This window comes from Urocitellus parryii, chromosome 11 (genome assembly GCF_045843805.1).
Source record: "Urocitellus parryii isolate mUroPar1 chromosome 11, mUroPar1.hap1, whole genome shotgun sequence".
Lineage (NCBI taxonomy): Eukaryota > Metazoa > Chordata > Mammalia > Rodentia > Sciuridae > Urocitellus > Urocitellus parryii.
The window spans coordinates 55161258-55188820 of NC_135541.1; the positions used below are offsets into that span (position 1 = coordinate 55161258).

Here is a 27563-nt window from a genome sequence, read left to right on the forward strand (position 1 = left end):
ATAAATAGACAGTTGTTTTTTACTGAAAATTAAGAAAATACTACCAGCATTTGATAGCAGTCCAGCATAGAAGCATGAATGAATAAGCTCTGGAAACTGATAAAATTAGAGAATTTTTAAAGCAATGCAGGCTTAAAATACATGTATCTAACTGATTAATATAAAACAGAAATTCTGAGTGTTATTACTTATATCGTAATGAGTGATGTCACAATTATAGTGGTATATATATCTTCCTTAGATAAGTGAAAACACATTAAAAATTGATAAAAAATTTTAAAAAGGATTTTTATGTTTTTAATGTTTTTCTTTGTTTTTCAAGTTTGCTACCATCAGTATTAAGCAGACTTAAAATTATTTATATCATTTCTACATACTTTATGATCTCAATTACTTATAATTATATGTATTCTTTCCTGTTTCTCTTTCTACCTTTATTTCTCTTCCATGCCTCCACATATATGCAAAAAAAAGACAAACCCATCAAAAGTACACCCAGATCTTACAACCTCCAAAAAAGGCAATAAGATTGTTTACTTTTCATCATTTATATTTGCTAAATATTTATGAAAGTACAAATCACTGATACAATTCTGAAACCCCTACTTTGAAAAAATAAATCCAGAAATTGTTTTAATAAAATAAACAGGAAATATAATCAAATGTATTAAAGTAAGTAATGAAAGAAGTCAAATAAGCAATATCTTAATAAAAGTCAGCAGTAGGGGCAAAAAATTACTATGCTAACCTTGCCAGAGAAACTGAAAATACCTTACATATTGCTACACTCAGAGAGGATATAAAAGAGAATATATACAGCATCTTTTCAATATTGCCTGTAGTAATGGAAATCTGTTTTAATTGTTCCTTGGGAAGCTGGATATATAAGAAAACTTTTAGTGCTGCTAAGTTAACTTGATTTAAGTTATGATTAATACAAGAAACACTCTAGTCTTTATATTTTTAAAAGATTTACATATAAATCCATCTTGTGACACAGAGCATTTCTTTCATAGTATCACTTCAAAGTACATTAGGTAAATGTAATGGACTAAACTTAAGATCATCATAGAATGTGATCTGCCATTGGTTCATTTTGACATTCTATTGGGAATATTGAATACAAAATTTGTTTTCACAAGTGCAACTCTTGATTTAGCTTCTTGATATCTCTCAACTTCTTTTTGAAAAGTAAGCATATCCATAACAAACTTTTCTGCACAGTGTTTTCTGGATATTTCTTGAGCCCTAAAAGGAAAAAGAAATGATTATAAAATGTGATGGTTTTAGGTTATTAAAATAGTAATAATTAGATTGTTACTTAGGTTATTAAAACACTAATTATTAGATTATCACTAATGATAATTAGATGGTTTCAAAACAGACATATCAAATGGGAAAAAGAACTCCATTTAGAGCTTGGTGCAGTGGTGCATGCCGCCTGTAATCCCAGGGGCTTAGGAAGCTGAGGCAGGAGGATCGAAAATTGAAGGCCAGCCTTAGCAACTTAGGAAGACCCCATCTGAAAATTAAAAATATAAAAGGGCTGGGATGTATAGTTCAGTGGTTAAATTCGAAGTTCTCTCTACCCACGTTTCTTCATCTTTTACAAAGGGATAAGCCAACTCATAGAGATTAGAAAGAGATTAGAAGAGGATTTAATGAGTTTTTACATTAAAAATTTATATAAGAATTCCTGACATTTAAAAATTATGCTTTCTGGATGAATAATAGTGGTTTTCATCAGACTAAGAAATGTAGGAAGAGCAAAAAGATGGGAAAATTTAGTTTTGTTTTGTTAACATTGACCTTCAAGAACCTTGCTATCCATGTCATGACTTTCAAGGAGCAAATATAGAAATACAATGGATTGTTGTAAGAGTATAGGCAGTAAAATCATTCTTTCGGGGTTTAAAATCCAGCACTGAAACTTAAGGATTGTATGATTTGAATGAGTTATTTAAAATTTCTGCCTCTTTTCTTCATCTTTTTGAAGTTTGGCAATCCAATTCATATGTTTAGTAAGAAGCAAGAAAACTACTACACATAAAATCCTTAAAGGATTTCCTGTAATTTAATAATTATTCAATAAAAGATAGTTGCTACTATTTTGACTCTGGATGCATAGTAGAGTAAAATTAATGGCCAAAAAGATTTTATGCATAAAATTAAGGATATTAGTTAAGAAAAATATTAAAATAGCCACCTTGGCAGATAAAAACTGTGGAAAATGTAAAAACAGAATTTAAAATAATTGAAGAGTGAGAAACACAAAATAATCAATTATTTTTATATATACCATAATCAAACAATTAGAAAATGAAATCAAGAAAAAACTTCACTTAAAATATGATCAGAAAAACATAAGGTACTTAAACATAAGTTTGATAAAAGTTAAGCAAGACCTATATTTGAAAATAATAAAATATTGCTGAGAGAAATCAAAGAAGACCTAAGTGAATGAAGAGTTATGCCATGTACAAGAATTGGTATAAGCTGTCAATTCTCTCCCAAATTAATACATAGTCAATAAAATTTCAGTTTATATGCAAAGATTATTTGGGGTAGAAATGAATTATCATTCAAATTTGTTTTGAAGATACATTAGATTTAATTTATTTATTTTTAATGATTAAACTTAATTTTTAAAAATTTGTTAAACATTTTATAGAAATTCAAAGGTCCTCAGACAATCAAAGCAATCTTATGGAAAGGAGAACAAAGTTGGAATTTCTGTTTTACATCCATAAATAGGTTGACTTATAATAACAATCTTATATTATCTCATAGTTCTCATGAGTCAGAAGTCCAGGCATGGCATGTCTCATTTTTTTGTCATGTTTTTGTTTTGTTTGTTTCTCCCTCCATCTTTATGTTACCAATGTCATGTCAAATCCTTCTCATTTAATCCCTCTGACTTTCTTTTTTGCCCTGAATTTAAAGGCTAATGTAATTACATTGGGTCCACCAGGACAATCCAGTATAATCTATTTAATATGGACTAATTAACATTATTAATTATATGTGCAGGGTTCCCTTTACTATCACATTTACAGGTGTGGTATCTCAACTTATTCATAGCCCTGGAGATAAGAGCTGGGCATCCATCTTCTTGGGGGCCATAATTCTGATTAATGGAGAGATATTCATTCTATAGTTTTACAGATTACTAAGAATATAAGTAGAAAGATTATTAGCTTCTAACAGAAATTGGAAAGCTAATCCTGAAATAGTAGGGAAAAAGGTGGATATATCCATAATATACAGAATTTTATAGATATGGATATACTAAATTGAATTAATTCAAGCTGGAAGGCCTAAATTGTTTTGGAAAATAAATTTCTTTGTGATAAAGTGGCTTGCTGAGAAGTAGATCATAAGTGGTGTTGGACAGGGTGATGGTTTGAAATTACTCTTGTAGTTAGTGGTTAAAGAACAAGCTACTGAGGGAGCAGTTAAAGTCAGAGGTCATAAAATTAACATTGGCATAAATGTAGAGGTCAGTTATTTCCTCTTCCCATTTTGGTTTAACTTCAAGAAATAAATATAGACAATTGGATTGTTCCCACATAGGAGTTGATGATATATGTGTGTGTGTGTGTGTGTGTGTGTGTGTGTGTGTGTGTGTATAGATATATATTCACACATATATATTTAAAACTATATATTTGAAAATGTGTGTTGTGAAAGTAAAGGAAAAAATTGAACAGGAAGATTTTAGTCACAGATAAATAAGTATATCAAAATCTAAAATTTCAGAAGTGGGGCAGTTCCAAGTGATGAGAGAGTCTTTTTGTGTCTATAGATATAAGTTTACTAATGTAAAATACAATAAGGATTGTTGGAATCCAAAATGGTTAACATTAGGTTTGGTAATTTTTGATGTTAAATAATTGTTGATTTTAGGTAATTTGAAAGTTTACCATGATTTGGGCAGTGGCTGGTTGGAGAAAAGCTTTATGATTCAGGATAAACTTCTTTAATTCACACTTAGGTACTCCTGTGGATATTTTATCAACTTACTAAATTAGAATTTTCTTTTTCCCTGTTGTTTTTTCCCCCTTTATTTCACATTGCAGGATCAAGGGGCTACATTCCTAATAACAACTTCACTAATTATTGAGATTCATTTAGACTTTCTAAGTCAAGTGATTGATACTGATACATTAATGAAGAATCAACAGCAAAAAATGTATCAGGATTGAAAAACTTCTGATGTCTCTAGACAAATTTTATTTTTTATTTTTTTGTGTCACAGTTCCTTTCTGTTTATTAATACTCAATTTTTGTTTTTTAAGAAAAACAGTAAAACTCAAAATTTGGTGGGTGTTGGGGGGGGGAGAATACTACTGACATAAACAACACTTTCAAGGATATCTTTTCAGACTTAGAAGATAATTCAGTTAAGATTCATTACATTACAAAGCTCATTTGATTCTGCATCTTTTTTGAATTAAGTATGGTTAGATATGCAATTTACTGTGATTAAAAACTAAACTTATTAAATTTATCCAATGTTAATTTTCACTAGACATATTTTGATATAGCAAACTAGATTTCATTCTTTTCCAAGATACATTTTTAATAAAAATTATAAAAAATTATTTTCAAAATTACAAACACACACACACACACACACACACACACCATACATTAAGATAAAGGATTTTAAATTTGGAGAGATAAAAACATAAAATACAACTCTACAAGTTATAATTAGTAAGGCAAATGTTTCTTGTTTATACAAATATAAATAAATTTTGTGTGGCATAAATATTTCCCAGTGGAGATATATATATTATATTAGCATTCTTATTTACACACACACACACACACACATATATATATATATATATACACACTTCTTGCATTTTCATTTTAACTGGTTGTAACTTTTTACTGTTTCTTCTTCATTATTCTGTTGAATAAATTTTTGCATGTGCTAATTTTACATATGTTTGAGTCCTGTTTTTATTCTCTTAGAATATATTCTTTGACAACTACTGAAATTTAAATTTGCTACACATAGATTAAAATATTTTGAATCAATATTAATTCTCAGAGCTTCTATACCTCAAAAATTTAAATAAAAATAAAAAAGTCTTTATGGCAAAACAATTTACTTTTTTTAAATTTGTTTGAAACAGATTTGTCACAAATCTCTTCTGGGATCACCTTCTAATCTATTTCTTGAAAAGAAGGTTTTGTGGTAAAATGAATATTTAAAATGTATTCTGTAGCTCAGGTGTCTCTTCTGATTTTATCTATCCTGAACTTTTCTGCTAATAGTGGTCTCCCCTTTTCCTCTGATTTTTCCAAATTCTAATAGATAATCATAATTTTCCTCTGCTTTTTTCTGCAAAACTTAATTTTGAAGGTTTTGATGGGATGTGGGAAATGACACCCAAAATATGGCAGCTTAGCATACTGAGTATTTTAAGCTGAAGGAAATTGAAAAAATCGTAGAAGCAGAAAGCTCTCTGTGAAGTTCTCTTGCCCCCTTTCCTTTAAAGAATCTAATGTTATTTTTTTAAAAAAATTATTTTTTACTCTAGTTTGTTATATATGAGAGCATAATGTATTACAATTTATATTACACATATACAGCACATTTTTTCATATCTCTGGTTGTGTAAAAAGTATTTAGGACATCTTCAAATGTCCTGTCCTATACCTGGAGGGAAGGAACATTACAGCAAGAGGACAATAATAATCTGAATACACAGGTCTCACCGAGTTCCCTTCAGTTCATTATTATTTAGGTCATATCCCCTTTTTGACCAACCACACCTCTGTACAACTGTGCACTCTTCATCAACCCTAGGCATATAAATACTGTTTTGCTGGGCCTCTGATTCTTCATTTATAGAAGTTTCCATGTCATGTAACTTTCAGTTTAATAAGGTTATTGTGTTTTTCTCTAGGTAACCTGTTCTGTTATACAAGTGTGAGTCCTGAATACTCTGATAGGTAAGGTATAAAATATTCTCTCCTCCAATTTTCAATATTACTGCCACCTACTTATTATTTACCAGAAATTTTCATTCTGTCTCTTAGTAGTACTTATATTATTACTTGTATTGTTATTTAAATCTAGTAGTCTTGTTGCCTTTTTTGCCTACCGCCTATCTAGATTTTCAGTTTTTTGGGGCAAAATGACTTGTCAGTCCCCACACTGCCTGTGATAGCACTAAATCTGAATCACTACTTGAGTAATATGAAAGGAAGATAAGAAGCTATTGATAGAAATACAATGGTGCATCACTGAGGGAAAGAAAATAAGAGTATATAAATTTATTGCCATGAAATAAGCACTTGTGCTAAGATGGATACATATTCTAATTAATAGCAAAGCTATTTTCACAGCTTGGTAAATTATATTTTTATAATTCATTTAAAAATTTAGGCTTGGGGCTGGGGATGTGGCTCAAGCGGTAGCACGCTCGCCTGGCATGGGTGCGACCAGGGTTCGATCCTCAGCACCACATACCAACAAAGATGTTGTGTCCGCCAAGAACTAAAAAATAAATAAAATTCTCTCTCTCTCTCTCTCTCTCTCTCTCTCTCTCTCTCTCTCTCCTCTAAAAAAAAAAAAATTTAGGCTTGGATTTAGCTCAGTGATAGAGTGTATGTCTAGTATGCCAGAGGCCCTAGGTTTTATCCCCAGCACTGGAAATAATTCTGATTACATATCTTTATTATATAAACATTTGGAAAAAGTATGCATTATTTCTCATCCCAATGGCTTAAGTATTGAGTAAAAATATATAAAAACATTCAGAGTTCTCAGAGGCAATTATCTGACTTAAATGAAGTAATATACAATCACTGATAATTGGGATTCACACCTATTCAATACTTATTCAACAAGTATTTATTGAATAAATTTTTTAACTAAGCACCGTACCACACACAGAAATGGAAAGATGGGCCAAATTATTTTACAAAGGATTTCCCCAGTTCACTATGATGAAGACTTGCCTATCACAATTGCTAGAATTGACATTTAAATAAAGTGTTATGGAATCACCAAAATATTAAAAGACCAATTTAGACTGGAAAAGTAGTTGAAGAGAAGTTAAAATACCATTTTAGTTGGCTGCTATATGGTAGAAAATAAAAGAATGAGTTTTGCCATTGGTTGTGCAGCTCACGGACTATATGATGGAAAATAAAAGGGTGAAACACAGCCACATACAGCTAAGCATCAACTATTTGTGATATTTCCTTAGAGGACAGAGTATATTTTGCATCCTGTACAGAAATCACCGCACCACTAATTTGAAACATCAAAAGCATTGTGATTTTCACAATAACAAAGAGACTTTTGTTGCATAATAACATATAGTAATACTGTGGGCTTATAGTGCCCCAGTAGGGTCATATTTGAGAGAAAAGGAAATAGTATGAGAAAAATCATTGGAATAAGAAAGTGCAAAATTGTGTAGGGAATGGAGAATGAGTTTGTCTAGAGAAAAAAAATGTAATTAAGGATAGAGGGTAGGCACTCTAGGAGAAAATTTAGTATGATATGACTAGATTTAAACAGAGCATAATTTTTAAATGCTAAAAAGATTAAATTTCATTATTTGGGCAATTGAAAGCCACAAACTTAAATAGACATAATCAGAACTTTATTTTTAAAATACATTAGAGGCTGAGGGAGGAGGATCAAGAGTTCAAAGCTGGTCTCAACAAGGGAAAGGTGTTAAGCAACTCTGTGAGACCCTGTCTCTAAATAAAATACAAAATAGGACTGGGGATGTGACTCAGTGGTAGAGTTCAATCCCTGGAATCAACACACACACACACACACACACACACACACACACACACACACATACACACACTCATTATATGTCGGCAGTGAGGTAGACTGAGTTATAAGACTAGTTTCTGGCACTGGTCAAGAGGCTGATTAAAATACTATCTATGACAATTATAAATTAAGTAAGTTTTGAAGGCTAGCAAAAATACACAAGTTGAAGAAAAGATGGAGAATGGGAATGGCAATCTCAATGAGAATAATAATATGAATTATTAGGGCGATTATGAGATTTGGGAATGAAAAGATCTAGTTGAGACTTCTTTCAGAATAAAAATAATAAAAAAACATGTTACATGTTGACAGGGAGACCAAGTTGTAAGACTGGTTTTTAGCACTAGTTAAATGCTGTTTATTGCACATATTAATCAGGTTTTGTTGTCTGAGGTTGAGATAGGGAAAAACAGTTGCTTATTATCTATTCTATGATAATATAGGAATGCATAATTGTCTTTTTGTTTCCATTTTCCAAAGGAGAATGCAATAAACAAAATACTACTAATCAGAATTCAGCATTTAGTATGTAATATTTATATGTAATTGACTTCAAAGCTTCTGTCATATTAAACTGTACCCACCTATGTTCCTTCATTTGGTTGAGTAAATTCTTTTGGTATTTTTCTTCTTCTATTTTTTTCTGAACACTCAGCCATTTTTGTCTTAGGGTAGCATCATTCCTCTTCAGTCTGTCAATTTTAATCATTCCTTTGGTCAGAATAGTACGCTCATTATTTAGGGTTTGAACTATTAAATGTTCTTCAGCCTTTTGTTTTTTTCCTTCTAGAAACAGAGTTCTTCTCTCTTTAACTTTCATAAGGTATTTTAATTTGTCTTGCCAAAGTTGCTGTAAACTTTTCTGAATAGTGTTGTGATCTTTTTCAATTAGTTTTTTTATAGCTATTTTTTTCTTATTTATGCTTTCATGAACAGTTAAGCCAACTCTTTTTTTGTCAACTTGTGCCCTGGATACAGCTGCTATTTTTTCTTGATGGAGATCCTGCATCTTTTGTTCAGCGTAATATTTGTCAATATCTTTAAGGGTTTGGAGTTTTATACCGGCTCTCTGTGTTGTAAAAAACTGTCTTAAATTTGTCTCAGGTAGTGTGCCTTTTTTAATTACTGGTTTTGGATGGGTGGTAGGAAATAGATGGGCATGTTCAGGAAAATAGTATTGTTTTTTCTGTTTCAATACTGCATCATACTTCAATAAACCTGAAGTATATAAAGGTAGTTTGGATGCTGATATCCTAAAACTGGTATCCAGTACTTCATCCTCATTTTCATCTCCAGACTCCTTCTGACCTACATCATACAACAGACAAACACATATTACAACAAAAGTTAAACTTATTTTCTGTTCAAATTGTTTTGAAGGGTATATTAATAAAGTTGATGAGAACATACTATTTACTTCACTAAGAAGCATTTTCCCCAAATTGCTTTCCATTTTGTGATTTTTGGAGAGAAAAATCACTATTAAAACATTTTAACACAGAAATAAATTGAATCTGATTCCTGTTTTCATTGTTATTTCTCACAATTATTTAACTTGGACTGACTCAGCAACAGCATCTTATCCTTAGCACTTATAAATAGTATTTTTTCATTTAGTTTGCTGAAAGACAAACCTTAGACAAATTAAACAGAATTTAAATGAGCAAAAACAGTTTATGAATTGGGCAGGGTCTAGAAGAGTGGAGGTTCTAACAGCACCATTCCAAAACATGAGCAAGGATTATTATAGACACAATGTGGAAGTGACATACACAGAAACAATTTGATGGCTTATAGCTCAATGCTTTGCCTTATTTGGAAATAGTCTGATGAGTTGGTTGCCTATGATTAACTGAAGTTCAGTTGCTATGATTTTCTGTTATTTAGCTATTTGTTACAAAAATATTCTCCAAAGTTAGGCTTTTAGTTTTTCCACATATCAAGTTAACTTGCAGGGTTTTTTGTTTTTTTGTTGTTGTTGTTGTTGTTTTAATATAAGGGATCAAGGCATGGAAGCAGTTTAAAGTTAAACTTAATTGCATTTAACAAACTACTATTGTCTCATATTTTCCAATGATACACACTGTAATTAGTTTTACTTTATTTTTCTTAACTCTGGGGAAAACCAATAGCTACCATTTAAACTGTTTTTTTCCCCTCTTTGGATAGACAAACTAAATTTCTCATCTTGCTTTCCTATTTTGTGTGACTGTGAGCTAAGTCTCTTCCAGTGGAATGTGAACAGAAGTGTGATGCATCATTTCTTATCCAAGTCCTTTAAGAAATAAATAAGTCTCCTTTCTTTTCTTTTTTACTTCTGACCACTGCAGACATGAGAGATGGTGGAACCACAAGACTGAAGAAACATTGGTCCTAAATCATGTATTGAAAAAATAATTCCAAAAGAAGATTAGCTAATTTGGACTGTTATGGAACCTGAAATAATTAATAATTATGCTTAAAATAAGATTTATGTCTGGGTATATTTGTTACTATACCAATTTAACTAATACAACTTTAATCACATTGTTGCTCACATATCTATTTTTTGACAAGCATTGATGAATTTAGGATCTAATGGCAAAAGGAAGCATAGAAGTCAAGCTTAAATGATTCACATTTGACTGATTTTCTCTACCTATTGAAATTACATACCTGCCAATTCTATAAGGATTTTTTATTCTCTAATAGAAGATTCACATAATATCATTCTATTTCAAAATGACAAAGCTGATAGTGGTGAAGATAGAAGTGAAGATGGCCATGAAGAAGGGAAAGATCTGTGGTATAGACAAGTAGTAGGAAGGAAGTGAATATCCGAAGTTTTTATAAAGGCCAAAGGAGAATCTGCATTAGAAAAATAAGCAGTCTATAGCAAAGCAAGAAATAAAGTCTAAAAGTAAAAGTGGCAGTTTACCAGAATACAAAAAGCAAAGTGTCTAAAAATAGATATTAAAAATTTGGATCTGAAGCAAGACACTGGAAAACAAAGGACAAAAGCCAGTCTCTCATTAGTTGTTTGAATATAATCAGACCAGTCATATCCATGTTTAAATCTGCAAATCCAGCAGGACCACCATTGCAAGCACAACCATGTCCCCTCTGTTCTTATTACCATTCAATTTTTTTCATTAAACATTATAGTAAAAAAATATGGATAAGATACAGAGACAATTATCTTTTTATTCACCTGTACTAACAATTTAATTCAGATACGTATTTCACCTTTATTCTGTCCATCAAATTCTTGAAAGTCTCCTATCAAAGGCTTTTATAAAAATAAATGCAAAGGGTACTATTTGGTTCTAATATTATATAAAATCTCAATAGCAATAAAGCACACTTGTGCTTTCTCCTTCCTTTTTCAAGATTCTATAATAATAATCTCTCCTATTTTTTTTCTGATTGTTCCTTCCTAGTTTTGTTTGCAGACACTTTCTTTTCTGCCAAATCTCTTTATATTGGACTTCTTGAGGACTTGCTACTAGGCATCCTTCCCATTTCTATCTACTCTCTTTCTTTATCTGAATAATCCTCATAACTTTACTGATAAACTCTCAAATTCATCTTTTCCACTTGCATTTCTTTTAGGTATCTTTTAAACATGCTATATTACAAAACAAGCTTTTGTTTGCTTCCAGAAATCTATTCCCTCTAAAACCTGTCTTCCTTACCTCAGTAAATGATATCTAATAATTTAGTCCCCTACATAAGTTTTATCAATAAGTCCTGTAGATGTTTCCTTCCAAATGTAACTCAAATTAATTGATTTTTTTCCCATCTCCTATCCCCTACTTTACTTCAGGTCTTTGCCAGCTCTTATTTTATCTATCACAATTTCCCAACGCATAAAAATTTTAATTGTTTACACAGTGATCAAGCCACAGTGATCCCTTTAAATTGTCCTTAAATGCCCTTATGATAAAATTCAAACTCCTTGCTATTGTCTATAAAGTTCATATTCTTTTGCATTGGTTTAATGAGCAAATATAAACTTCCAACTAGTTATGGTCACATTTATTATTCTATGCCTAAGACATGAATTAGTTCTGGGGGTAATTACCAGGCAAAATTACTGAGTTTCAGGGCTATAAATAACCAAACAAAAAAGTCAATTCCTTTGACTAAAGTTTTAAAAGTGAAAATTTGACATAGCTTAAAAAAATTTTATCTAATTTCACTTAAGGTCTTCAAAAAATGAAAATGGTATTGTTTGTCTGGAATATTACAGTCTAGTGAAGGAGAAAAGGCTTGTAACTTCAAAGTATTGTGGAAATTTTTAAAAATACAAACATAGAAACCTTGGAGGCATAGAAAAAAGACTATTTCATTTCAGTCAAAATAAGTGATTTGAGACAAAAATATTCCAGAGAATGTTGACAAAGATTATTTTACTAAATCTGAATCAGGCCCCTCTGAGTTTTCCTGACTAATTCCTTATCCTGGGCTCTGAGCTGGGTCTGTTCAGTCTAGTTTTAGCAAGAATTCTACTGATTAAGCTTATTCTCATAAAATTCCTTATCCTCCAAACTATATCTTATCACCCCGGACTGTCTTCAGAATGAATTTTGTGGAGTCAATCTAACAACAACAAACAAACAAAAAACCTACTGCATATCCTTGTTATTGGTAAGGCTGTGTACAGAGATATCATACAGAAGGGGAGAGAGATTAGGTTTACCTCTGAATATAACAAGGACAAATAATGATTTATCAATTAATCAGAGTGGGATCAATAAATGACAAATTACTAAGAGAAATCATTAAGTCTAAATATATTCTTACCCAGAAAATTCTTACTACAGACAGGCCAATGTGATAAGATAATGAAGTCAGTGGATTAGGACAGTGGACTCTTGTTAGCAAAAGATGAAAAATTGGGGTAAATTAATAGTCAATGTAATATGCTAGATAGATATAATATGAAAAAGAAAAAAAATCTAGCCTTAATGTGTAAGTTTCTAAATAAATTACTATTTGCAAAGGGAATTGATATATGTACACACTTCATTTTGCCATGGGAAGTCTTAACTTATACCTATAACACTGGTGACTTTATTAATAGCAACTGCTATCAGTCTTAGAAAGGGCTAAGTTTAGAAGACAAATCATATAGTCACATTAGCTACAGGAACACAGATGAATAAATAGAATAAAAATAGGAGAGTAACATCATGTTATTTGTATTATATTAAGTTAAAGATCCTAATAGAATATCCAAGACTTGGTAGTTACTTAATAAGTGCTTTTTTTTTTCAATTTAAGGTTGGTTCTCAAAGTCTTTATGAAAGTTGAGATTGTGTCTGCTTGCTCACCATTGCATATCAAGTACTTAGAATAGCATGTGGTACATGGTAGCCTCTCAATAAATATGAACTTAATTAACTTTTTTTCTGAAGGCAGCTAGAGAAATTCAAATGTAATAGTCACTAGTTCTGAATTGTAATTAGATACTTTTACTTCTTATCCTTGACTCAGGCTTTTCACATTCATTAAAAAAGTCTCATTTGCATCACCATCTAAAATAAAATTATTTATCTTAAAAACATAAATGTTGTCATTTACTTAGCCCTTACCACTTGGTAAGCACTGAGATAAATTCTTCACATTAATATTACCATTTATTTAAATACTAGTAACTTGTAAAATTAGATATTATTGACCATTTTCAGAAAAAAAAATAGGTTTACCTAAGTCAAACAGCTGTCACACAGGGATAAAATACTAATATTTGGCTAACATGGTAAAAAAATTAAACAAAATCCAAACAAATATTTGAGGATAGTGAAGAATGCACAAGAACAAGTACATGTTAGTGGTCTGCTAAAACAAAATATCTACACTCTTATAACAGAATTCAAAGTATCACAACATAATATTTATGGTGTCCAAAATATAATCCAAAAAATATAATATTAATGAAATTACATCATAAAGAAAGGTAAGTGTAGGTGGCTAATTGGCCTACATGTTATCTGAATTCCATATTTTATTTGAAATATATAAAACTAACAGTAAGTAGGTTGAAGAAAGTGAACGATTTATATCCTAGAGAAACAAAATATATGATACAAAGAGCTTCAGTTAGAAATCCAACAGATAAATCAAGGTGCATTTAAAAAAAAATATTTGAATGAGCTTTAAAACCTAGAGAGAAAAATAAAGAAAAAAAACAAGGCATTTAACAAAGAAGAAAACAATAAAATGATATACCTATGCTACAATAATCAATGTAATTAATCAATAACTAAATATTAGTAGCCTAAATACTCTTAATTTAAAAAGCAAAGATTATCAGAATGGATTTTAAAGAGTTAAAGAATTTCATCAGAAATCTAAGATAGCTAAGAAAATTTCAAATATTTGGCTATTAAACAAAAATTCTAAGTAATCCATGAGTTACACAAGGACATTTAAAGAAAGAAGAAAACACAAGGAAATTTAAAATTAAATAATAATAAAAATGAAAAACACTGAAATTGGAGGATGATGCTACAGTAGTACTTGCAGCTTTAAATTCTTATAGAAATCAAATTTCCAAATTCTAACAGGGAATAGAAGGAAAAGTTATGATTCATATCCTACTCCATTTGACCATACTATTAGTTATACTTTTTTGTTTCAATAATCCTAAATTAATATTTTTCTCTTTTCACAAACATCTTTCTGTCACTTAAGATATTAGAAACTGAATATCTATGTACCCCTCTCAAATTCATATATTCACATCTTAACCTCCAAGCTGATGGTATTAGGAGGCGGGGCTTTTGAGAGATGACTATGTCATGAAAATGGAGGTCTTACAAATGAGAATAATGCTCTTATAAAAGAGGCCCAAGAGAGATCCCTTGCCCCTATCACTGTGTGACCCTAACCCAGAGGTACAGACTATAAAAGTGGATTCACTGCAATCACCAAATCTGTGGTTCCTTAATCTTGAGCTTATAGTACTATAAGAAATAAATACCTATTGTTTATATATAGTATTAATTTATAGTATTGTTATAGCTAATTGAATGAATTAAAAGTTCCAACCTCCAGAGTGGCTAAAAAGTAATTAAGGTTAAGTGATATAACCTCAGGGTATGCCATTGGTCCAGTAGAATTAGTGTTCTTATAAGAAGAAAAAATAGAATTCATTTTCTGTTTCTGTGTAAATAGATGGTGATATTCTATAAAACAGATAACACTCAAGGGAAACTGACCATGCTGGTATCCTTATCTCAGATTTCCAGACTCCAGAACTGGGACAAAATAAATTTCTGTTCTTAAACCACCCAATCTGTGTTGTTTTCTTATGGCAGTTTGAGCACAGATACAAAAGAACTTCTCTCTCTTCTAACCTTCTAAGCAGTATTGAGACTTGTGTACCATGGCACACTAGTATTCTATTAAAGAAGAAGAATGCCCAAAGACTTTGAACACCCTGGTAAGAAATAGGATTGCTGGGCTGGGGATGTGGCTCAAACAGTAGCGCGCTCAACTGGCATGCGCGGCGCTGGGTTTGATCCTCAGCACCACATAAAAATAAAATAAAGATGTTGTATCCACTGAAAACTAATAAACAAATAAATATTTAAAAATTCTCTTTGAAAAAAAAAGAAAGAAATAGGATTGCTGTAGCATCTAAGATCCTATTTGCTATAAGCTTTATCTTTGAACCTCAAGTGGAGTCCAGTACACTGGACTCAAGACAATAGAGGAGGAAGGGGACTCACTTGAAAATGTAGTAAAGCAGTAAGTTACAGTGGGTGTTGCCTACTATAGACAAGAGACTCATAAAGAAGGTGTTTCAAAAGCATGGCATACTTTCCAAAATATAGCTAATCTTGGGTGGGTACTCCAATATCCACTATATATATGTATGTATATATATGTGATATATATATATATATGTGTGTGTGTGTGTGTATAATGTTCATATCCATTTTTGTTTGATAAAATTTTTATTGTATCTAGCTGTGAGATAACTGCTTTTGATACATTTGCATTTTATCATTCTTTTGAAATACAGAATGATATAAATATTCAATTAGATATGAAGTCCCTTCATATTTTCACACATATACAAAATCAATATTACACTTATAGAAAAAGATTATCAACTGTTAAAAATTTCTAAATGATCAGAAAAAATGCTTAGAAGTTTAGAGGAGAGAGAAGTTCTTTTGTATGTAATTTATTGTTGTAGACAATAAAGATTTAAAAAAAAATAGCATTCAAACTTGAAGCACCAGATATTTTTATTGCTAATTAATAAATTACTCTAAACCCAAAAGGCTTTAAAATAGTAAAAAATTATTTAACAGTTCATTTCTTGGCCAGAATTCAGGAGTAGCTTATCTGGATAGTTGTGTCTTAGAGTTTTCTATGATTTTGCAATCAAGATGTCATTCACAGTCACAGTCATCTGAAGGCAAGACTAGAGCTGAAGAATCCCATTCCAAGACGGTTTAGTCACATGACTATTTACAGAAACTTTAAGTTTCTTATTGGCTGTTGATAGATGGCTTCAGTTCCCTGCCACATGACCCTTTCAAAAGGATTTCTTGAGTGTCCTCATAAGATGGCAGCTCACTTCTTCCAAGACAAGTCTGGGGCAGGACACAATCAATGCCTTTTATGACCTAGTCTTATGAGTTACAAATCATTTCTTTTATCATTTTCTGTTATATGTAAGTCAGTATTCTATCTCATACTCAGAAAGAAGAATTGGACTCCACCTTTTAAAGAGAAATGTTGAAGATTGTATGGAAATATTTTACATTACTATACCTGATATAAAACATTTATATTCATGGAAACCAAGTTCAAGCTTGTCAATAAAATAATTGTACTTTATTTAGAAGTTTTATGTAAATTCATATTTTTTATTTTATCTAAAATTTATATTCTATTTTCATTACTATAAGTGAATAATATAGTTAGAATATTAGTGTGTTTATATCTATCTATAGATATCTATCTATATGAAAACATACATATACACTGATTAAAAACTTCCTCAAATTTCCATTCTGGATATTCTAAAAATAATATTATTAATATGTGCCATGAATGAGTAAGTTTGAAAACACTATATTGTAGTAGAGAGAAAAAAAAACACTCAATGTTTGTAGAGAACTCTGTTTATATTGTGGGTGCTCATGTTAACTCCCTGAGTAAATTTCAGGTTTGGAAAGATAAAAAATATGTCTTATATGTTTTTATCCTCTACAATCAGAACAATGTTTTGTATTTTTTGGTATTTAGTTTAAAGTTTCAACTATTTATTAAATGTGAATACTTATACTCAAAATTACAATTTTATTTATTTTAATGTGTATATCTTATACAATATGATGTTTTAATATATAATCACCCAATCCCTTTCTTACAAGACACCTTTTCAAGCTGCCTGCACCAATCCAAATTCTTGACAAACTACTGATGTAATTCCCTTCAAATCTGTGGCATTTGCTTTTAGAACTTATTTTATGGGGCTGTAGTTCAGTGGTAAAGACATGCTTAGAACATTTTGAGAAGTTTGATTTGATCCTCAGCACCACATAATAAAATAAACAAATAATATAAAGGTCTTTTGTCCAATTTATTCCTTCCGTATTATATATTTGGTGCTGTTATGAATAGACCATATATGTGTGGGGCTTTATTTCTGGGTACTCTATTCTGTTCCAATGGTTTGTTTCTTTTTTTATGACAGAAAAGTTTTGAAAATGCGTGTTGTGCTGCACATGAACTACTTTTTTCTCAAAGACACTATGTATTTTAAAAGCAGGTCAAAATAATCCCACAGCAATATTTAGATATAAAAGACTGTTGAGCACTTTGACAAAATCAATCAACCAACCAAACACACACCTAGAAACAAATTTGGCCAGAAGTAGAAGATATATACAATTAAAATTATAAAACATTGATGAAAATAGTTGAAAATATTTGCTATGTACTTCTTTTCTTGTCTTATTACTTGTTCTTTCTACTTTTCCCCATCTGACAACTTTCACCTGTTTTTCCCATGGCCTTTTGCTTTGCCTCACTGTCAATGGCATCAAGAGTCTCTTAACTCTTTAATGTTCTGAATCTGTTCCTGCTCAGAACATTAAAGGTGAAAACAGCAACTATATTAGTTAGTAGGTTGCAAAGTGAACTTCTAATACAATAATTATAATGTCTACAGGTATAACAGCTTTATGCACGTGATATTTACCATATTTCTTCTACATTATATACAAGTCAGTCATCATCATGATCATTATCATCATCACCACAGCCCTCATAAACAAATACAAATCTTCAAGGCAGACCTTGATCTTATATATAAGCAGCTTTTTTATGGTCTAGAATGGCTCAATAACTCAATAACTAACATTTTTTTTCAATAACAAGTCACAAAGTGCTATTTATGTTTTTAAATTAAATTATTAGTATAATTTGTTATACACAATAGCAGAATGCAATTCATTTCATATTTCACATATAGAGCACAATTTTCAAGTCACTGATTGTACACAAAATGTTTTCACACCATTCATGTCTTCATATATGTACTTAGGGTAATGATGTCTAACTCATTCCACCATCATTCCTACTCCCTTTCACCTTCCCTTTCCCTCCCTCCCCTTTGCCCTATCTAAAGTTCCTCCATTCCTCTCATGCTCCCCTTCCATCGCCATTATGAGCCAGCATCCTCACATCAAAGAAAACACTGGGACTTTGTTTTTTTGGGATTGACTTACTTCACTTAGCATTATATTCTCCAACTCCATCCATTTACCTGCAAATGCCATGATTTTACTCTCTTTTAATGCTAAGTGATGTTCCATTGTGTATATATAGCAAAGTTTCCCTTTGCATTCATCTACTGAAGGGCAACTGGATTGGCTCTACAATTTATCTAATATGAATTATGCTGCTATAAACATTGATGTGGCTGTGTTCCTGTAGTATGCTGTTTTTAATACCTTTGGGTATAATTCGAGGAGTGGAATAGCTGTGTCAAATGGTGGTTCCATTCCCAGTTTTCCAAGGAATCTGCATACTGTTTTCCATATTTTGAACTAAAAAATTGACAATAAATGTAATTCAAGTTAAATGGGTGAAAGGTCACCTGTCTATGTATACAAAGCAATACTATCAGTGGTATCACCTTTGTATAAGAAAGGCATTGACATAAAGTAATGCAAGCTGTCATGTCATGGCAAATAGAAAAGGAAAAAAGTGACATGAGGTCATTTTGGTTCTGCATCCCTGACCGAAGATTACTGTAGAAAAATGTTTTTCTACAATAATGCATGTTTTCAAAACAAATTCTCAACACTGCTATTGTAATAGTCCTTTACCTAACTTTCTGAGTCATGTGAGACATAGATGAATATAATTATAGTTAACATTCCTCTAAATAGCATTTTTCAATTTTCAAAAAAATAAATAAAATTAGTTTTTTGAATTGTAAGCTTATAAAGAATAAATACTTTGCCAATGACTTAAAGTAGTTCTAACATTGTATGAAAATAAGATTTTAAAATAGTTTTGAGTGTCAGTAGGCTGAAAGACCATAGTAGGGGTTTATAATCATAATGGAAAATTGGTAACACATGTACATGTTCTCAGAAACCCTTAGTTAGATCCTTAATAGACAACAGTCTTCTATACTCACCAGAAAATCAATGACTTTTCCTGCTTTCTGGCTATTCAAATGATATTAACAAATTAAAGATGCTAAACAAATAACATAAAATGTGAAAACTCCCCATGCAAAACCTATGCTTACTTGTTTTTGAATGCTCCTCCCCCAGCCCAGATAGGAAGGAATATGCCCATTAAACTCTTCTTCAGTAAAATAATGAAACTGTGAATGAATGTCATGACTTTCAATGGGTTCTATGTCAATAAGTTAGAAAAGAACCTAAAACCCTTCATGCTTGGAAACAGAAGCTCCATTGCAAGGGAATCTTTGCTATCTAACAGCCTCTTGCCCATCTCCCACCAAAAAGTGCAGTATTTAAATAAGCTCAGAGGATTTCCTGTTTCTTTGGTTTCCTTTTTCCCTTTTGTATTTCTTAAAAAGAGGACTAACAACAGTATACATAAAAACAAAATGATGAAATGTTCTTTAATACCATTTTTGGTAGGTAACAAAGGGACATTACAATAATATTTGGTAGGTCTCAGTAGGTCTCTGTGTTACTATTTTAAAATCTCTAACCCTACACTTATTTTAAAAGTACAAAGTTATACTAGGTCACAAAATATATCCCTCCTTCTTAAACCTAGTAAGTATCAAAAATGCAAATAATAATGAGAGATTTATTTTTGCACTCTCTACATTCACCCCAATATTCTTTTGGGATTTTCTACTCAGTTGAAATATACAAAGCCCTGTCAAACCCACGGAGCCCAGGACAGCCCCGAGGACACAAGCAGAGACTCATACTGGGTTCAGAAGCAGCCAACAGCCACAGCACTGCCTGTAACAGAGCTGCATCATTGACCACAGCGCCCAAAGCCACCACCAGCCATAACCCCCACCTGACCAGACACTCCACTGCTAAAAGCAGCCACCTCCATCTTGGGACACCTTCATTACCATCTTTAGATGGGGCAATTCCAAGCTTCGAAGATCATCTGGGCAGGTACCAATAGTCCCCAACTCTACCCCTCTCCTTGGCAGCCAATAACCCAGCACAGTGACTGCCAAATGCAAAACAGCTCTCCAAGACAGGTGCACGGCCTGTAAATGTCTTAATAGCAGCTATTTAGTTTAAGGTTGTATATTGTTTGTATTGGGATCTGCTAACATTGTTCTTTCCCTCAATGGAGAGGTATTAGAACCCTGCAGGGCATTATAAGCCTACGGGGTAAAAAATGACAGCATCTTGGATCTGCATTTCTAGAAGGGAAGACACTGGCAAACAACATAAAAAAAAGGAAAAAAGTGTGCCAAAGAAATCAAGATCTGCATTATTAGAATCCATGGGTAGCACAACAGAAGAAATGACAGAGAAGGAGTTCAGGCTGTACATAATTAAAATGTTCTATGAATTAAATGATCATATAAGAGAGCAAATACAGGCAGCAAAAGATCATTTTGATAAAGAGCTACATAAGCAAATTCCAGAAGAAAAAGATTACTTCAATAAGGAGATAGAGGTTTTAAAAAAGACCAAACAGAAATCCTTGAAATGAAAGAAATAAGAAGCCAAATTAAAAGCTCAATAGAAAGCATCACCAACAGACTAGACCACTTGGAAGACATGACCTCAGATACTGAAGACAAAATATATAATCTTGAAAAGAATGTAGATCACACAGTGAGGATGGTAAAAAACCATGAACAGATATTCAAGAAATATGAGATAACATAAAAGACCATATTTAAAAGTTATTGAGAAAGAGGAAGGCATAGAATCCCAAACCAAAGAAAGGAACCATCTATTCAATGAAATAATATCAGAAAATTTTCCAAACATGAAAAATGAATTGTAAAACCAATTACAAGAGGCTTACTGAATACCAAATGTACACAATCACAACAGATCCACACCAAGGCACAGTATAATGAAAATGCCCAACACAGAGAGTAAGGAGAGAATATTAAAAGCCATGAAAGAAAGAAATCAGATTACACATATGGGAAAACCAATTAGGACATCAGCAAATTTTTCAACCCAGACCCCGAGAGCAAGAAGATCCTAGAAAAACATATACCTAGTCTGAAAAAAAAAAATGGATGCCAACCAAGGATCTTATATCCAGCAAAATTAACCTTTAGATTTGATGTTGAAATAAAAACCTTCCATGATAAACAAAAGTTAAAAGAATTTACAACTAGGAAGCCTCACTACAGAACATCCTTGTTCAAAATATTCCATGAGGAGGAATTGAAAAGCAATGAAAATCAGTAGAGGGAGGTATTACACTAAAGGAAAAACTAACCAAAGGAGAAACCCAATCAAATTAAATACCAAAAATAAGCAAAAAATAGCCAGGAATACAAATCATGTCTCAATAATAACCCTGAATTAACATGGCCTGAACTTATCAATCAAAAGTCATAGACTGGCAGATTGGATTTGAAAAAAAAGACCCAATAATATGCTGCATCCAGAAGACTCATCTCATAAGAAGATATCCACAGACTGAAGGTGAAAGGTTGGAAGAAAACATACCACACAAATTGACTGTGGAAATAAGCAGATGTTTCCAAATGTTGCTCAATCCTTCTTGTTTCATATACATACTCTGCTTAATTGTTCTATCAGTTATTGAAATTGGAGTATGGAAGTTTCCAATTATTATGGTTGTATTGTCTACTTTTCTTTGCAGTTTGGTCATATTTTGCTTTTTCTCATTTGGGATTTTCTACACTTAGGTGAGTATATGTTTATATTCTTAAAATATTGGGACGTTTACTATTAAGAATTGTATTTTTTATTTCTAGCAGCACTTTTATTATAAAATTTATTTTTAACTGATATTAATATACTCATTTCAGTTTTGCATGGTTACTGTTTACATGGTATCTTTTTCTATCATTTTACTTTTGATTTATATAAAACTTTAAATATAAAATATGTTTGTTTCACAAAATACATAGGTAGATATTGAGGTTAGCAATTTTTGCTTTTTGATTAGACTGTTCATCAATACATATTTAATTTTATTTTGATATGGTTGGATTTAATCTGTTATTTTTATTTTGTTTCTTATAAGTCTCCTAGCCTATTCCCCCTCCTTTGATTCCTTATTACCTTTGTTTTATGTTAAATATTTTTTTCTTTGATGACATTTTAATCCATTTAATAACTTTTAATTATATGCTTAATATTTTCTCTGTGGTTAATCTAGGGCTTGCAATAAATACATGTTAACTTGTCAAAATCAACTACAGATTTATACTAACATTAATTCTAGTGAAATGTAAAAACCTTACGCTATTCCCCATTTTGTATATGTATAATAAATAGTATGTTTATAATGTGTGTATAGTTAGATACTATAATGTTTGCATACTAAGAGCCAAACAAAAGTGTTTATATCATGTGTCTAAAAATGTCTAGATTGTCTATATGTTTAATATATTATATAATATATTTTCTATATATTTAAATATATACATATTAAGTAAAAGAAGAGATAATACCCTGCATTCTATCAGATCACAATGGAATAAAATTAGATATCAACAATAAAATAAAAAATACAAGCTACTGTAACAAATGGAGCCTAAATAATACACTATTGAAGGATGATTGGACGGTAGAAGAAATCAAGAATGAGATAAAAAAAATTCTTAGAGGTAAATGAGAACACTGATACAACATATTAAAATTTCTGGGACACTATGAAGGCAGTACTAAGAGGAAAGTTTATTGCTTTAACCACATTCATTAAAAAGAATAAAAAGCCAACAAATAAATTTAAAAATTTCTTATCAACAATCGATAACATGAAGAGAGAGACTACAGATTGGGAGAAAATTTTTACCATATGCTTCTCTGATAAAGCACTAATCTTTAGGATATATAAAGAACTCAAAAATCTTAACACCAAAAAATATATAATAATCCAATCAATAAATGGGCCAAGGAACTGAACAGACACTTCTCAGAAGATGATATACAATCAATCAACAAATATATGAAAAATTTTTCAACATCTCTAGCAATTAGAGAAATGCAAATCAAAACTTTTCTAAGATTTCATCTCACTCCTGTCAGAATGGCAATCATGAAGAATACAGGCAACTATAAATGTGGGGGAAATGTACACTCATACATTGCTGGTGGGACTGCAAATTAGTGCAACCACTATGGAAAGCAATATGGAGATTCTTGAGAAAACTTTAAATGGAACCACCATTTGACCCAGCTATCCCACTCCTCAATATAAAGCCAAAGGACTTAAAGTCAGCATACTATAGTAATACAGCCACATCAATGTTTAAAGAAGCTCAATTCACTATAGCTAAACTATGGAACCAACCTACGTGTCCTTCAATAGATGAATGGATAAAGAAAATGTGGGATATATACTCAATGGAATATTACTCAGCTTTAAAGAAGAGTGAAATTATGGCATTTGCCAGTAAATGGATGAAGTTGTAGAATATCATGCTAAAGGAAATAAGCCAATCCCAAAAAACCAAAGGCCTAATATTTTCTCTAATATGCAGATGCTAATTCACAATAAGGTGGGGACACTAGAGAATAGGGTTACCTTAGATTAGGTAGAGGGAAGTGATGCAAAGGGAGAGGAGGGATGTGGGGATAGGAAAGATAGTAGAATGAAACAGACATTATTATTTTATATATATATATGATTGCATGACTGATATTATTGTACAACACACGTGTACTTAGAAAAATGAGAAATTATATCCCATATATGTATGATACATCAAAGTGCATAAATGCATTTTAATGCCATGTAGAACTAATTAAAACAAAGAAAAATTTTAAAGTCTAATTATTGTCTGTATATTTAAATATCTATATACTAAGTAATGCCTATGTATATCTATGTTTAAAAAGTCTAGAAATTAAAAACCAAACAGTAAATTTTTGTCTCTATATAGTCTATATATTAAACCTCCATTATTTCTGGTGAAGTTATTAATCTCATTGAGTTTCTGTTGTACATGATGAATTATTTTTACCATACTTATTTTAATAATATTATCTTTACTTTGGGAGCTATGAATAACATTTCTTCATATTTGAATATGAATGAAAGAATTATACTTAAATTACAAATATTTATGAATAAAAAGGAGTGCCACAGTGTACACTGATATGTTGGATTGCTTTTGTTTAAAAGTTTCTTCCTGTTTTTTTTTTTCAAATTTGCCCTCCTTAACTTACTATGTTCTAGTTATGAAAGACTTCATATTTCTTCTCAAGCCTCTGAAGCTTATTCTCAAATTGTGACTTTTGTAGTTTCCCTTGCCTAGGATACTCTTCCCTGCCATCTTCATGTGAATCATTCCTTTTCATTATAGAATAAATACTATTTATTCATATATGGATACACCTATTTAAAATAAAAAGCCAGTTATAAAGGTTATGTTAGCTAAAATACCACATTATACTTCCCTATACTTTTTATTTCTATGTTTTTTTATAGTACTTACTACCATTTAAAATTAGTTTGTTCATTTTTTGTGGTCTTGCTGTGTTTAGGAATGTAAATCTCATGAAAGCAGGGAGTCTGATTATGTATTCAAAGCACCTAGATCAGTAATTCTCAAATTCTTGGGTGTAAGAACCCTGTATAACCTTTAACAATTATCAAAAACCTCAAAGAACAATTTTTGTGTGTAAAGATATCTATGATACATACCATATTATAAATTATAAATATTTTTAAATATTAATCAATTAAAATAAAATAATACATGCTAAAAAACAGCAATGCAATCACCACATATTATGTAGCATCTACAATGCTCTGTTTTATGCCTGTGAGAGAATGAGAGTGTAAATGACCTTAGCCCAGAAGTGACACACTTATTTTGAATCATAATCTATTGACCAGAAATAAATTATTTGATCAGGCACAGTGGTACATGCCTGCAATTCCAGCAGCTCAGGAGGCTGAGGCAGGCATGAGTTCAAAGAGGATCATGAGTTCAATGCAAGCCTCAGCAAAAGTGAAGCACTAAGCAACTCAGTGAGACTCTGTCTCTAAATAAAATACAAAATAGAGCTGGGGTTGTGGCTCAGTGGTTGAATGCCCCTGAGTTCAATCCCCAGTACCAAAAAATAAAAATTAAAAAAAAAAAATTTGAACCCGACCAAACTTGAGGATAGCTGGGAAATGTAGAGAAACAAGTGAGTTATCTACACACAAAGTCAGCACCAAAGGTCCTCAAAAAAAATTAAAAAAATCCTCTGAAATCCCACCAAGGCCAGAATCCCTAGATGTCTGCAGTATTGCTCAATAGTCTGAATAAAATTTTAGTATACAGACATAAATTAAAAGACAAGTCATCTGCCTCCTGCCCCACCTACCATATACATATTAAATATGTAAAGGAAGAGTAATGAAAACCTAACTACAAATGGAAAGAACAGTAGATGAATAAGCTATGCCTACCTTCAAACAGAAATGACTTATGGTTGAGTCCCTGACTATTCTGAGTAATTCTTCTTTCTTCTGAAGGTTCTTACTTTCTCAGGTGGGAGATTAGGAAACTGACTACTTTGGAAGCTTCAAAAGCTTTCTCTCTCTGTACTTCTTAATGCTGAAGAATACAAACTCAAGTGTATATGCAAGTTTTGAATTGTCAAAGGTATTTTACACTTAAGATGCTCTGCTAATGCTCTTCCCTTATAATTATAGATATTTGGCCTATTTTCTTGTCAATTCCATATTCTATTAGCCACAAAACAAATTCTTTTGAAATCATACGTAGCACTTGGGTCTTTTATTTTTCTTCCCATAACTTACTAACAACTTAATGAAAGTTATCACAAAGCTATCTAGAACAATATGTGGGAAGTCCGCATACCTAATCTAAATTCCAATTTGAGTCATTATTTTCAACTAAGAGGTTAGGCTTTTGTCTCAAGTTTTGTTAAATTTAATGACTTAGTTATTATTTAGGATTGAGAAAGAGACCACTTTTTCAAATGTGCAAGACCTTGATTTTGGAACATTTCATTCTCTTTCAGTTTACCTTGCAAACCAGTTACTTTCCTGATCTATTCTTTATTCCATAAGTTAACTTGCCAAATATAATCAAATCCAACTAACATACAGAATCACTACTCTATCTTCCAACTTCTTCCTCTAGAGCCATAGGTTACCTTCCAAGTTATCACAGAAAAAAATGCTTTGCTACTAAAAAGGACTGAATTGCCATCTTTTCAGTCTGGTATATTTTTCTCACCTAGTATAACTGATTACATAGATGTGACCATATTCAAAGGTTTTATTGCTGCTATTGTTGTTGTTATGGTATTAATATCTATATTTATTAGCATAATTTATTTTATCTTCCATCATAGATGAAACCTGAAATCTAAATAGTTTAGCATAGTGAACATTTATCTACTTTTCATCTAAAAACCAATTTTGGTTAGGAGGACCTTGCAACTATGTTAATGGAACACATATCCTTCAAGTTCTAAAAAGCAGGGAAATAGAGTGAGTCTCTTAATTGCTTTTAATCTGAAGTGATAAGTTTCAGTTTTGCTCAGAGTCAATTGGAGAGACTGCTCACATAATTCCTACTCAACTGTACAAGAAGTTGGGCAACACAGGAAAACATATGCAATATGTGGCATTAGTGCTTAAAATTAGCAAATAAATCCAAATATATATATAATTTGAATTTTGCCTTCCTCTTTCTCTTCTTGGTAGTAAAGATATTAAAATTAAAGTTAAAGCAATTTGAACAATTGTATAAACACAATATATATACACATATATTGCTTTTAATTTTAAATCTTATATCCAAGATGTCATTTTCAATGCATAAGTATACTCTAATTATTCATCTGAAGTAACTTAGTTGATGCTGTTTTTATGCTGAACTAAAATTCAAGTCATTTCAGCAAGCAATTTAGAAGAATAGAAAAAGAAAAAGCTCTGTTAAAATCGCATAGAGACAAGTGGGTTGAATTCAGCAAGATATGATAAATTGGATGAATTTGGAAGAAAAATGTTGGAGGCAGAAAATGTAATGTGTTTCACTGGAAACCATAAAATCTCCTTTAGAGTCTTCATTTCATATTTG

General features: G+C 31.3%; 1 protein-coding gene across 1 annotated transcript in view; it reads right to left on the minus strand.

Moving 5' to 3' along the window:
* Nucleotides 1–1091: 1091 nt before the first annotated feature.
* Nucleotides 1092–27563, minus strand: part of Lrriq3 (leucine rich repeats and IQ motif containing 3) — a 150469-nt gene continuing 123997 nt past the window's right edge. The window contains exons 7-8 of the mRNA XM_026410275.2: nt 8404–9127; nt 1092–1248 (exon numbers count right to left, since the gene is read on the minus strand). Coding sequence (XP_026266060.2) covers nt 1092–1248; nt 8404–9127 — 881 coding nt within the window. The remainder of the gene's footprint in view (nt 1249–8403; nt 9128–27563) is intronic.